Below are 15451 nucleotides of genomic sequence, written 5' to 3' on the forward strand. Positions count from 1 at the left end.
GAACAAACACTTGCAGTGCCTCCGAGCAACATATTTAACCTTAACCGCTATTTAAAAAAAAACCCAGCTGTATAAATGGGTAAAACTGTGTTACTTAAGACAAATATACAGGTTAAGCCACAAAATAATAGTAAGTATTCATTCTGCAATGGTCTAGTTGGGTTTGAGAAATTTTATTTGCGCCCCTCCAGCAAGAGTATCGGGGAATCAGCATGGCAAAGCCCACCCCCCCCTTCCAGAGCTCTCTAATACTGCCCTTGTGTAAGTTCTCCCACCATGTCAATGAGAGTACGTAAGTAAATACCTGATTCATTAGGCAAAGGCTTTTTTATTCCAGCTGCCAAGGTCATTGGGTTTGAGAGGAAGGTTTTGGTTTCACTGCCTGCTGTAAACTAAGTGCCAGCTGAGCGCGTCCCAGCTCCCGTGGCTCACTCCCCCGCCGTTCGACCCTGACTCCTGCTCGTCTTCAGCACCAATAGACCAAATTACAGCAGAATACATAACACGTATATGTTCGAACAGGCTGACGCATGTAATTACTCAAGAACGACCCATCCTAGGCTGGAAGCTATAAATACAGAAGCTTTTTTTTTTTTCCCCTCTAGCTTTTCAGGTTATGAGTTGGCTCAAGGGTACAGCATCAGGGGACCTTCTGGGACTATAACAGCCACCTTCATGTTAGAAGTGTGTGTGTGTCCGTAACCACTAAACACTGAGGACCTCCCTTCTATGAACAGTGAAATACGCTGGTGTCCCAGCCCCCCCAAAAACAGCACAGAGGGTATCAGCACGCATAGGTCTTTCTCTCATATGTACAGTACACGGAAAAGGGAGACATACCACGGTAGACAGGAAAGGGCCTCTTCTCTCGGAACCCGGCCACTCGGCACAGATGTGCGCCAGAGATACGTTACATCCGCCTGCAGCTAACAGGCCCCACAGCTCAGCAGCCCATCCTGTTTACGGTGCGCCACTAACCACAGCTCTCAGGGTGCTGCGGCTGGGGCCGGGGTGGTGGGGGGTGCTGGGAAAGCCACAGATGCCTCATATGCCCACACTGTTTTGCTTCACCCAGAAAGGAAAGCAAGTGGTTTAGTACCGAAAGGTTACTTAAGGTCCTGGAGGAAGCCGCCATGGCAGATTCAAAGACATCCAGAATTCGCCACCTCTAGTTCCCATTATTTTAAATCCTAAAATAATTTTAACAGTAATGTATACACAGCTCATGATTGCACATTTTACATAGAAATTACAAGAACTTATGTTTACTCATTTAACTGCAACAGGTTAATTTTACTGGAGCAATAAAGGGTAAGTACGGTGACCAGGGGTAGTACAACAGGAGATTTAAGCCTATAACCTTGGATTCCAAAGGCAACAGCTCGAACCTCTATGCCACCTGCTGAGAACTTACTGTATTACTACGAAAAAGTTACATGTGCTTAATGGAACATTTATAATGTTGTTAGCATCTATCTTTCTTTCATTAGAAAAGTTCACGCTCTACCTGTAGGATAACTTAAATGAATTGTGGAAGAATAGGTTGTAATTATTGCTGCTATATGATCATCCCCAGTGAATACAGTAACAATGAGGCTTTGATTTGTATTATGCACGTAGCTATAAGTTTTGCCGCTTTCTTGGTATGCTGATCCTCCTCCTATGTTGCTGTGACCCAGTTCTGTTCTGCTGTTAAGCAAATAAAAAAACTACAGCAAGTCTCCAGTTAACTCCATAATAAATATAGCCAGCCAAAGCTTCCGTTTCCTGTTTTGTTGTTTAGACACATCTGCAGCAAATGTTTTTCCAGTCACTTGGAACCATGCAACTTAATTCAAGTCTTTTGAATTAGGAAAAAAATAAATTTATATACTATATAGCATAATAAAGTAGCAATAAATAAAATTATAGACTAGCATATAGACTCTATAGACTGTACTAATTATCAATTTACAGATGAAGGTTGATTGTGATGATAATGACGACACTGCAATATATTTCATATTATGCATGTGCCATCTTTCCTCATGCTTTTATGTGTGTGTTTACAGAAATTTAATATAATGCAGGTTTTGTAAAACTAGCCATTATTTCTTAAGATGTTTAAAAAGGTTGAGAAATAAATTTTTATAACAGGTGGGAGGGGGAACGTACATTTTTCAGGGTGTTCCAGTTTCCGTCGTCCTCGTTTCTTGCGTGGCACCGACATCCCCTGCTGCCCTTTCACATCTGAGTCCTGGTCCAGGTGGGAGACGTGTCCGTTTTCCACAGAGGAGGCGACCTGACCTTTCTTCAAGGCTCCCTCGCCGGGATGGTCCTTGCCCTCGCCAGCAGCCTTCTTTGGGACGCCATTCTCCGGGGCCTTCCCATTCTGCTTCCTGGTGGTGTTAACGTTGTCGTGGGAGTCCAGGTCGCCATTGTGCATCTGCGCTTGGGTCTTCCTTTCGACCCCCATGTGACTCTTCGCCCCAGACGCGCTCTCCTTCAGTAAGCTGCAGGTGTCAATCTGCACAAGATACATGAATCACTGGTGATTAAAGCACAACATCGCCTCCAAATTAAAATCACCCCTTATTGTACTACATTTCAGAATATTTTCGTAAATTCGAGCACTGCAAACTTTAACATGAAGCACTGAGACAGAACGAAATCATAACATCTCATTTTACTCACTCCTCTGGTGTGATAAGGAGATTATGGCGAAGGGGATTAAAGAGTGGTGGATTAAAAAGTTCAGCGTGTGAACCTTTCAAACTGTTTGAGCCTTTATCAAAGGGTCCTGACCTCAGGCTGAAGTAAATAGAAGGGTATAAAAAAAAACACAGTTGACGTAATATATGGAAATAGTCTTGCAACATAATTATCGATTTATAAATAAGTGAATACTTCTCCAGTGGTGGAGACACAGGAAGACGTGGCATATGGGAGATGGCATATGAAATAAGTGTCTGCAGAGCTAACAATGCCCACCAGAGTCATGAAGTCAGACACACCACACCTTGTCTTGGTAACACAGAACATCCTCCCAACAGGCCTGCAGCATTATGCAACACCGCTGCAACAGCCTCACACACACTTCACAAAAATGGAGTTTCAGACATCTCCGCCTAAACCCCTTTGTCGGGAAAATCATCAATTCAGCTGTTTATCTAACTGAAACATCGCACACTTGCCCAACACACACACACACACACACACACACACACAACAAACCTCTACCACTGGCTGGAAATTTTTAAGTGGATGAAGACGAGCCGTTTGACAAGCAGGAGTTTGGGAATAGCCATATTTGGAGGCATCTCAACCAGCTTGAGGAGAATCGATAACGTCTTGAGATTATCTTAATGCGCCTGATTGGGCAGACTGAAAAAAATGGAAGACAGCATGTGAACGGCAGCTCCTGGACCTTGCCTGTATGTCCGGACACCTCAAAAACATTAAACGTTCCAACAGAAAGCATTTTTCCATTTTTTGTTGTTTCAAAATGAAAAAAAAAAAAACACTTTCCAAGATGAGTATTGACCATGGACTGACCTTAAATGCCATCATCAAATGACTGAGCGCTAGGAGCAGCCCCGAAAACTGCCTGCACATTCCAAACAGGCTTTTGGTCCTCAGAAACACCTACATTATTTTCTGCTACTCGGTATCTCTGAACGTCTGCATTTCAGAGGAGCTTCAGGGTGGTTTCACAGAACTGCGGCGTTATTTCGTTCTGAAGAATTTTATCAGTACGGAGGAGCAAACGTATCACCGTTCTGCTTGAAAACGGTTTTAAGGACATAGCTTGGTAACGCATATCCTAAATAGTTTCCTCAACACAATCACTCACACCTAAAACACACATGCCAGGATGTCACAAAGAGACCTTCTAGTCCTGTCAAGTCTCTTATCCTGAGAGTATTCCACAAATGCTAAGAAGTAAAGAACGATACAGAAGATGGCAAAATATTTCCTTAGAATAAGGCAACAGTAGGTGATATAAGGCAGCTGGTGGTGTAAAGGGTACAGCCATCACCCTGCAATGAAAGGACTGGGGTTCAAATTTCCCTCCTACAGTGATACCCTCAGTGAAGGCATTTACACTCAGCTGATATAGTAAAAATTACCCAGGTGTGTCCATGATTGTCAGTATTTTAGAAAACAAACGTAAAATTTCAAGTTGCTCTGGAGAAAAGTGTCAGCTAAAAGATTAAATAATGATCATGTCAACTCTGAAAATGGAAAGACTTGTAAATTCCAGCTAAATGCCTTTTGACGTGAGCGGTATTTTTTTAAATTCTAATGGATCCACTAGGAGCATTCTGCCCAATTCAGACATGGGAGATGTCTTTTCAGCGGAATCACCAGTTTAGATCATACGCGCTGATTAAGTTTTCATAACCAAATTGATTTTTCAAACACTCTAGTGTAAAATGAGGGAAAAACTTCTCAGACTGGAACCCAAAGTGAATCGTAAAGCATGACCATGCATAAATTATTCAACTTTTATTTTGAGATCACGGAAGAACTTTACACACGAAACTTGTTTTGCGTACCATGTGAGAGACACCCCAACATTTCACCACACGCATCCTTCCCCGAACAGACCCAACCCCAGCTAATCCGAAAGATTATAAATCCTCTATCGGAGCATCTGCCAGCGCTCTGCAGTTGTTGCATGGCTAAGTGGAAGTGGTTCGATCACGCTTGTGCAACGGCCCTGTTAGCATGACTCCCAGAACCTTAACTGTGTGGCTTTCAATGCTCGAGCAAGTTGTGGATCAGAGCCATTCCTTCTGGCTCTTCTTGAATCCGACCACAACACGGTTTCCCCAGCCACAGTGACGTGCTCCATGTCAACAGATCTGTCATGCGGAATATGACTCAAGAGCACATCGATACGCATCGTTCACAACGCTTTCAGAAAGCTGTTCGTTGACTGAACACACTAGACAGCTGACTGTAAATGTAATATGGACTGCGAACTGTCACGCCCTCGACCTCATCCCAGCCGAAGGCACCTGGCGGAAATCAGCAGGGGGCGGATATAAAGGATGCCACACCACCGCTCCTAGGTTGCAGAATCTCAGTTGAGACAACCATCCCCTCTGCGTTGGCAGCCTGCCACTTTGCCTTGCTCGTCCCTTGCCCTGTGTTGCTGCTTCAACTCCCCAGCCCTGATTCCTCATCCCCAAGTCCTGCCACCCGCGTCTACGACCTTCTCCTTGTTCTTTGCCTTCGACATCGGACACTCCCTCAGTACAACGTTCGCTCCTCATTTCTTCGACCCACGGATGCCCCAGACCACGATTCTTGCCTTGCCTTGCGAACAGCGGATAAAAGATCCCACACTTGGGTCCTACCGGCTGTCTCCTGGCCTTGTGTGCACGGCACAAACATATTTACCATCTTATTGCCTTCTTAATATAAGGTTAGTTGAAAATAGTATTTTTCACTTCTTACTGTTTATTCTTAGTCATTTTTATTTTTTGGCACAGCAAATTTGAATAAGCTGAATAATCTAAGCTTTTGAGAGTGTATGCATGACCCCCATGACCTCCCCACACTTTCTTTGTGAGACAGCAAAAAACTTATCACTTAAACAATTTTTCACCCTTTTAAAACTGCATTTGAAGTGTTCCTTCAAATGTACATTAACAAAAATTTAAATCCTATATGCTTGCTAAACACTGTGTTTGAAAATGCAAAATATATGTTGAATATTCTTCCGTATTTGGCAAGAAGTAGTACATTTGATCACAGTACATACCCCGATTTGACTGAAAAAATTACCAAACAATATAAGTGGGCAAATCATTACAAGTAGCTTAGTATACAAACTTCACATTGGAGGAAAAAGTACTTACAAAATGAACAGATTCTTTTTTTTTTTTCCAATCACAAGGCAGAGGTGAAAAAAAACTGGCTGTTTTCACATTTTCAGTTAGACAGAAAAACTTGAAATTCAGCATCTGGAGCAAAAAAGCACTTAAAGAGAAGTGTGGATTTTTTATCTGAGTGTATCGGCACGTTCCACAGGAGCAGTGTGGATGAAACCCTTTTCCGAGGCAGGCGGCAAGCAACACACTGGAGACGGCTGCGAGCCGCCTTGACAGACCACACGACAGAGCTGGCGTACCATCACCTCCTCAACACCTGTCAAAGGACAGACTCAAACTCATGCCCAGTGTACCTACATATCCGGTTGTCTAATCACTGGGACTCATAGAACATCGGTGTCTGTCAGCAGTTGTTATTGAGCGCTGTGGACAACAAAACTTTAAGATTATGAACAACGTGAATAATAGTGTAAAACTGTGCCCAACGTGGTATTTATCGCATGAAGTCCTCTGTAAACACTGATGCCTGAAAGCTCCCGGGAGGGTGGCAGGTTCGAATTGGGCCCTGGCTGTGTCTGTGCCAAATGTGCACATTCTCCCTGAGTTGGTGTGCATTTCTTCCACATTTACCGCTTTATTCCCACATTCCAAAAACAAATAAGAAAATCTCCTTTGTGCATGAATGTTTCTGTGTACATGTGTGTGGTTTCCCTGCAATGTGATGTACTACAGTCTCTTCCAAGGTCACCAAATAAGAGTATGCTGACAACTGACAAAATAAACATTTCCAAAACAAGGGAGGATGTAAACAACCCAGCCAGAAATTCAGAGCAGCAAAGCGGAATGTCACATTTATCGGTGGCTCTTCTCTATTCAAGTACTACAGATCATCGCCATAACATGACTTCATGCAGCAAGGACTGTTTGTGTGCTTATGAAACACTCAGGGAAGTTAGAAACTGTTTAATAAAAAATGCATCCAAACTACTGCAACCATTTAATTCACATTTAACACATGAACACTTGAAATTCTCTTCAACATAAAGAGTAAATGGCAGTTTTTTTTTTTGCCTACTAATTCATATATGTTTGTAATTCTGCACTGTACTATAGTAATGTAGTACTATACACATGATACAACACAGATTTATACTATTACAAATGCCTATTTTCTCTTTATGTGAATCATCAACTTTAAAGATTTTTAATGTTAGTGTGTCATAAGCTAAAACACATTAGAATTAACGTGAGTACCCGTCTACTTGTATGTGGCAAAAATTTCATGATCGCTTTTATGAAAGAGAAGCCTTCAGAAAGTGGGAATTTCATGCCAAGTCCACCTTGTAGGGTATCGCACTGCGGGAAGGTCCCCATACACACTATCACTTTCTGGGACCTCCATACAAACCATGGCAATGGCAGTAAAAGTCTGACGCAGCCAAATCTTCACTCTACTTTGGCATAAAACTTTGCCCAGCAAAGCAGCACACCATATAATAACCTGAAATGAAACGGAAACATGAGCATGCATTTTCTAGCCAGTTTCAAGAACTTCTTTTCCTGGTCAGGGTCGCGAGGGTCCAGAGTCTATCCTAGAATCACTAGGTGCACGGCGAGGTGAAATAAGAGAGATGTCCAGTTTGGCAGAGTTCCCGAGAGGTGGATGGACCACAGCTAGGTATTGTCAGCATAGCAGTGGTAGAAGCATCCGTGGGAGGTGATGACAGACCTGAAGGAAGAGGTATAGATGGAGGGGGGACTCAGAACCGAGCTTTGTGGAACACCAGTGGGTTGTGGGGATGATCGGGAGCCATGTCAGACACATGGTCAGATCTAGCTGAAAGATAGGACTCAAACTATTTCAGTGCTGTTCCTTTGACACCAAGCTGTCTGAGAAAAGAGAGTAGAATCCTGAAGTTGAGTGCTGAATGCTGCAGACACGGGAAGGATGAGGACCAAAGGGAAGGCCACTGTAGCCAGAGCTTCTATTACTTCTGTTTTGTTGGAATGGACCTTGAATCCAGGGGCCTTGAATCCAATTTCGTTAGATCTTGAATCCAGACTGACAACCATCAAGGAGATCATTCTGGGTGAGGAATACAGATAGATGGTTATAGGTTGCTCGTTCCAGAGTTTTTGATATAAAAGGAAGAAGAGAGACTCCTGTAGCTCTAGAGTCTGGATCCAGAGAGGGTTTATTTAACAGTGGTGAGATGAGAACAGTTGTGAACGCAGATGGGAAAGCAGATGAGAGCGAGAAGTAAAAACAAAGAGTAAAAAAATTCTATAGAGTATCCAAGTCATTGTCTTGGTGAGAGGGTCACGAAAATCAAAATGATTTTCAGAAGTAAAACTACATTTTTGACTTGCTGAGCTACAAGTACCAACATTACGACCAAAAGAACAACGTTTTACAAATCTGATCCTCACAGAAAACACTAGAATAAAATCTTAACCCGCAGACCTTTCATCCCATTAATTTCATTTACAAATTCAAGCATTATCAAGAAAACCAAGCAACACATCAAACACAAGTTAGAAATAAATCTTTAGTTTCAGTTGTGGCTCAGAATAATTAGCTTGAACCTCAAAATTCAATAAATACAAAGATGCTTATGAAGTCATATTTCTTACAGAAACAACAACTGTTATACAAAGCAGTTCAGCAAACACTTTGTGACTGGTTCTGCTGGTAAATAAAGCGTATCCAAATATCATTTCTGGCTGTGTCCAGCCTCAGGCTTCAGCACCATGTGACTGAGCTCTCCTGCCAGACATCAACAGTCCTTTGTTTCTCATCCAAGAGCGAGTAACAGTCGAGCGACCTCGCATTTGCTCGGTGACAGCATTCCTTCGTTTACATCTCATTCCGCGACGGCTGACAGCATGGATCCCGTGGCTGCATAACGTCCAACCCAACAATAACAACATTACATAATTATTGAGCAGATCTTTGAAGAATTATATAAGTCATAATACAAAAAAGTGATGTTCATGAGCCTGTACTTGAAGGACATCTATGGAACCACGGTGCAAAGATATGGTTTCCATTCACCGGCATATGTAATATTTCCAGTCTGCGGTATCGACAGAGGGGGACAACCACAAGACAACACTGAGATTCTCATAAACAAGATTTGAAAGCACCTCTGTCTTACAAGAGTCGACTAATGAAACATAAGTGCAGGGTTTCAAAGAGCTCATTTGCGGAGGTCGGAACTGAGCGATCGAAAATGGCTTACATCTGGACACAGGTATGTCGCTCTGTTATGCAAGTTCATCGAGCATCATTAAAAGCCTGAATGTTCTGAACAGTCTTTAAGTAGCTTGAAACGTTTTTCTAACTTGTAAATGATAATCAGTTTAACCCATAAAAGTACAACTGTATGTGGCTCACTCATATGAGAAGCTGTAACCAAAAAACTATGCTACGATGCTACGGTCGGTCCTGCCTGGGTTATACTGATTAGCATCTTCCCCGTTACAAATGATCAACCGACACATCTGTAAGACGCAAGGTTTTGCGCACACACACACACACACACACACACACACACTGTCTGAAACCGCTTGTCCCGAGCGGGGTCGCGGCAAACCGGAGCCCAACCCGGCAACACAGGGCGCAAATATTTTGTCATTTCTAGAATTTGTTTTAATTGCATTTTCTTCACTTAGGGTTACTCACTCACCTTTCCTCCACAGATTGAGCCAGATTCAAACCTAAATCCAAACAGCCCAGGAGCTATGCGGCAGCAGTGCTACCTGAAGTGCCAGCTAACACTACCACTGTACGGCAGAAAATTTCTGTCTGTTGTAGAGCAAACGTAACCTGTATTTGAACACCTAACTAACAGAAGTCAGTAAGATGCACCCAAACAGAATAGGACTATTGAACCTCCTTATTCTACTCGCTTCCACAATGTTTACAGCTGGGTGTTGCTGAGTGCTGTTGATCAATAGCAAAATATCAAAAGTGTTAATAGGATGGAACAATCCTTCAAAGATCAGAATTTTAAAGGATAACATATTCTGAGAAACTGCAATTTAAAATTCATTTGAATGTAGTTAATACACACACACACACATTTTCAGAACCGCTCGTCCCAGACGGGGTCACGGGGAACCGGAGCCTACCCGGCAACACAGGGCGTAAGGCCGGAGGGGGAGGGGACACACCCAGGACAGGACGCCAGTCCGCCGCAAGGCACCCCAAGTGGGATTCGAACCCCAGACCCACTGGAGAGCAGGACTGTGGCTCAACCCACTGCGCCACCGCACCCCCATGTAGTTAATAAAATGTTCAAATTTAAAAAAACTTAAAAAGCATTTTTTGTCTCATCCAGGGTGTACCCCCCGCAGCCTTGCGACCAATGTGTCCAGGATAAGCTGCAGTTCACCACGACTCTGCTCACGAGAAGCGATTATTGAAACTGGATGGATGGATGGACAAAGTTTTTTTATACTTATTACAGCTATTTCTGGAACTTTTACAGAACCCGACCCATACATAAACTTCTGAGGGACATCTGTATTATAAAGCTTTTAATTCACTCATTAAAGCGACTTTGGTTTTATGAATAAATGAACATTATTGTGGTCTCAACTGTATTGACAAGATGAGGAGCCAGCAAAGATCCAAAGTCCAACAGGAGCACAAAGGGACCAAATGCAGAACTTCTCTCCCGACACACTGGGCATTTTACTCACCAGATGTTGTTTTCGTTTCCTCCCGGGCCGGCCAAGTGTCCTTGTGGGACCAGCATCAGCTAGGCTCTCTTCCTGGGTGAGATTCTTATCCATTCCGTCTCCCCTCTGTGAATGCGTACACAGGTTCAGTCAGTACACATTCACCCGCAGCCTCCTTCTCAGAATTGCTTCACACAATGTGGGCTTATGAGGATTTCTTCAAAATGTAATTTGCATTACATTTTCAACTTTTTTGACTGTTATAGTTTTTTTACATAACAGTAAACTTAGTCCCAATGCTGAAAGGAGACATTTCTTCTCAATGTAACGCCTTGGGTTCACTGCCCCACACCAGGAACAAAGAATCCACAATTCTCAGTATCAATGGTAATCATGTCTACAAAAGCCATAACACTAGTTTTTCACAGTCGAAAGAAGATGAGAATAATTTCATTGCTCTTTTCCCAGCATCTGAGAAAAAAACCAGAATTATATATAGTTAAAAGAAGGGTGGCCATCTAAAATGCAGTTTAATACTGGAGCGTAGCATTATGTAAAAACAATAATATTAAAGCATGCCTGTATTTTGCGAGAAAGCATGAGACTGACCCAGCTGCTATGCCAGAAAAGGTTTGGTAGTCCAGTGAGACTAACATAGAGCTTTTTGCCTAAAATTCAAAGTGTTATATGTGGCACAAACCTAATACTGTCCATGCTTCAAGAAATACCATCTCTAAACAAAGTATGGTGGTGGTAGCATCATGCTGTGGGGAAGTTCTTCACCAGCATGAACTGGATAGCTTGATAAAACAGATGAATGCACAGACCAAAATACATGGAGACACTGCAAGAGAACCTGCCTGAATCTGCAAACTACAATGGCTAAACAAAAAAGGTGATTTTCCTCCTGCTCTCTGGTGGGTCTGGGGTTCGAGTCCCGCTTGGGGTGTCTTGTGGCGGACTGGCACCCCGTCCTGGATGTGTCCCCTCCCCCTCTGGCCTTATGCCCTGTGCTGCCAGGTTAGGCTCTGGCTCCCCGTGACCCCATATGGGACAAGCGGTTCAGACAATGTATGTGTGTGTGTGTGTGTGTGTGTGTGTGTGTGTGTGTGTGTGTGTGTGTGTGTGTGTGTGTGTGTGTGTCCTACAGTGGCCCAGTCAAAGTACTAACTGAATCCTGCTGAGAATCTGTGGCACTGATTGAATACTGCAATCCACAAGTGTCAGCTCACATACCTGAACAAACTACGGCAAATCTGCCTTGAACAATGGGCCAAAATCACTCCAAAGCTGGTACATAATTACCCCAAAACATTTAAAATTATTGCAGCAAAAGGAAAATAGTATTAATAATACCATTTTCAATTCCATGGCATTTATTTTTGAACATAAAAAAACAGCATATTTTGGTATTTTATTTTTCTTAAAAATATACGCACACTTTCAGAACCACTTGTCCTATACAGGGTCACAGAGCCTACTCGGTAACACAGGGCATAAGGCCGGAAGGGGAGGGGACACACCCAGGACAGGACACCAGTCCATCGCAAGGCACCCCAAGCGGGACTCGAACCCCAGACCCACTGAAGAGCAGGACTGTGGACCAACCCACTGCGCCACCGCACCCCGCTTCTTAAAAATATTTCCTAACAAAAGCATTGTCTTGTTAATTCTGAGTTTCAGTACAAAATATTTCAAAGAATGAAATTTAAATGAACCATTTGTATTTCAATGGTGTATATATTATCTATGTATGTTTTTTGTCAACAATGGTTATATATTACACCGTTAAGGACACAGAGGCAATGGCAAATGGTTTCATCGTTAAATGCTTGGATTTTAAGGCGTCTGATCTCAGCCATCTCTTCTCCGATTAGGGTTAAATTATCTTTAATGTGCGCACTGTGGCAATGAAACACCACTAGGGTGGAATGAAAGATGGCCCATGGGGCAGCTGTAGGCGGCAGGTTCGACTGAGCAACATCACCGATGATTGAGAGAGATGAAAATGAACGACTCATTCTGCGTACATTTGGAAAGCCAAGAAAACTCCTTCCTGAATTCCTAACCCACATATTAAAAAGAAGAAGAAATCTCAGATATTTGGTGCTTCGTGGGTCCTAAGGACCTCATAGTTTTTGGCAGATCATTTCTGCTGACCATGCCGCCCATGGCTCTGTTTGTCTCAGCAAGAGACACCAAACGAGCCTCGGGATGAAAGTCGGATCCATTCAGTGGCTTTCCACCGGCAGGTCGCTGAGGCGTGCGCCCCGGTTCCTCAAAATTGGATTCACTGCACCAACAGTGAAAATGGGGTGGGGGGGACTTCAACAAGAGAAGAAGGTAGGTTAGGGATAAGCTAATAAAATAAATCAAAATTAAAATATAAAGCTTTAACTTTGATGAGTCGTGGCTATTGACTGTTTTCCAACTGCACATTTCTGTGGGTCATGAATCACTCGTCTGATCCAGTCCCATCGCGGTCACCACACTGTTGCTAGGATTCAGCTGAAGACTCTCATCGTAACCTACAGCTCTCTTTGTGGTTCTACACCACCCCATCTTCAGAGTGACACCTCTCCCTACCCTCCCTCACAAAACCTTTGCTGCAACCCTGGAAGCGTTCCCTCTGTTGTTCCGCCACCTTTTAAAGACCCGTAACTTCTCAGGTCACCTTGGAGCTGTCTAGCGTCTGCCCTGGTGAATCATTCAGTGGTTCTGCCCCAACATCTATACCTCAGTGTGCTCCTGGTCACAGATTACCATCATATTACACTGATTTCTTAGTCCTGATCCTGTCAACTGTGCCTTGTCTGTGTTGATTTTGTGTTATCCGCAGTATGGTACTTCCTCCTAGTCTGTCATCATACTAATTGCTACCTCTAATCTAACATGCACTTATTGTACAAACCCAAACGTGGCAGGTTGTCTTGGACCAAGATGTCAGCTAAATAAATAAGCAAATAAAATGGTTTTAATATGGTTAAAATTCTTAGAAAATCTAATAAATATGAATAAATACATCATGTCTCTGATCTTTTCAGAACACTGCAGATTCATTAAATAGTGGAAAACAATACTTTGTATCTCATAAATGCTATAAATTTAATGAAATTCTACTTGGACATTGTTATTATTCACTGGAACTGTAATGAATCCTTGTCTGCATATTATCGTACTGATCAAATAACAGAATCTTGGCAAAATCTTGTCCTTGATGAATGCAGCAAATCAACCAAACAGAGTCGACTTCGGTCACCAAACAGGTACAATACTGGATGACAGTAAATATTTCAGAACGTTTTTCCCCTCCCAAAAGTATTCAGATCTAGGAGCTAATGTAGCAAATTATGAGGTCTGTGATGTGCCCCAACAAAACTAATCCTAAGTAAAACACACACACACACACCTACCCAGCAACACAGGGCGTAAGGCCAGAGGGGGAGGGGACACACCCAGGACAGGACACCAGTCCGTCACAAGACACCCCAAGCAGGACTCAAACCCCAGACCCACCGGAGAGCAGGACCCGGTCCAACCCACTGCGCCACCGCGCCCCCCCTAAATAAAACATATTTAACGTAACTCATTTATCAAATACAACAGTACACCAAACTGCAGAGGAAAACAGAAAAATATGGACAACGTCATGCTTTATTATACACATATGTCCATTCTCACCATATGATAAGAGCAATCAGAACTGGGATTAAAATGAATTCAAAAGTACACATGACCATTATGCTTGCCTGTATTACTGGAATAAGTGGTAAAATGATATATAAATATTGAAAATTTTGTATTAAATTGCTTATTATTCAGTTCAATGCTTTTTCTTTATAATCTCTTGCACTGAACTGATGTATAATGGCGATGTGGTGCTGCTGCTTTGGCTACAGACAGGTTGCTAAGGCTGGAGGATGGTTGCTAGGGTGAAAATCCCACTTAGCAACTAGTGTAATCAGGAAAAGAGAGGCTGAGCTGTGGACCATAGTGCTGTTGGGCGCTAAGGTGGATTGTGGGCACAGAACTTGAAAAAGGTTGCAGGTTCATATCCCACCACAAGAGCAAATGGGTTCAAATCCCAGAAAGGATTCCTCTGAAACATCCACTTAACGCAATAAGAGCTAACTGTGTTTTACATTTTGCAAACTGACTTGACTACATTTAAAGTTATATTTCACAACACAATGTTTATATGTGTTCTTTCTTCCGTACATTTATCGACACAAGGAGAAATAACTTGAGCGAGCCAAGTTCATTCCTCCGCTGAGACTGCGTGGTTTCTATCATCTAGAGGATCAGATCAAAAATGAAGACATTTGACACGCTGACTGTATTCACCTTACCTGAACTCTCACAGAAAGTCGGTCTCCTTGCTCTACTTCCAATGGCCACAGGTTATTTAAGGCAAGTGCAGTTGCCAGGCAACGAGACAGCATGTACTGCATTATGCTATGCTCCCAGTGGAATCGCCATGTTTTGGACTCTATCTCCCTTCCTCTAATAGCCAACACTCCTGCCATAAACCTTAGTAACAGCACCACGAGAAAACAGAGAATATCGCCCATTACCACTGAGACATAACATTTGCATAAGCCTGTCATTTTAATTCAAATTGACATGACGTTTAATCGGCTGACGTCCCTATCGAAAGCAACGTACATGGCCGTGGAGCGAAACCGAGCACTGGCAAAACATATGCATTTTATTCACGTGAAATACCAGCACGTTCATTATAGGGGACGTTATCCACCGCATTAATAATTAATGCTTTTCCTCTGGAAAAGAAGTCCCAGTATGTGACTTAATGAGAGAAATTTGTCGAGGGTAGAAACTAGAAGAGAACCAGATTTGACATTTCCACTGGTATATATTTAACTAATCTGGCATTTACAGATTAAAAAAAAACTACTTATCGATGAAAAGCCAGAAGAGAATTA

General features: G+C 42.7%; 1 protein-coding gene across 2 annotated transcripts in view; it reads right to left on the reverse strand.

Annotated features, from left to right (window-relative positions):
• Positions 1 to 15451, reverse strand: part of LOC108922141 (DNA (cytosine-5)-methyltransferase 3A) — a 47769-nt gene that overhangs the window by 29104 nt on the left and 3214 nt on the right. For both annotated transcript variants that reach the window (XM_018732088.2, XM_018732079.2), the window contains exons 3-4: positions 10530 to 10634; positions 2155 to 2506 (exon numbers count right to left, since the gene is read on the reverse strand). In XM_018732088.2, the coding sequence (XP_018587604.1) occupies positions 2155 to 2506; positions 10530 to 10634 (457 nt within the window). The remainder of the gene's footprint in view (positions 1 to 2154; positions 2507 to 10529; positions 10635 to 15451) is intronic.

Source organism: Scleropages formosus, chromosome 15, assembly GCF_900964775.1.
Source record: "Scleropages formosus chromosome 15, fSclFor1.1, whole genome shotgun sequence".
Lineage (NCBI taxonomy): Eukaryota > Metazoa > Chordata > Actinopteri > Osteoglossiformes > Osteoglossidae > Scleropages > Scleropages formosus.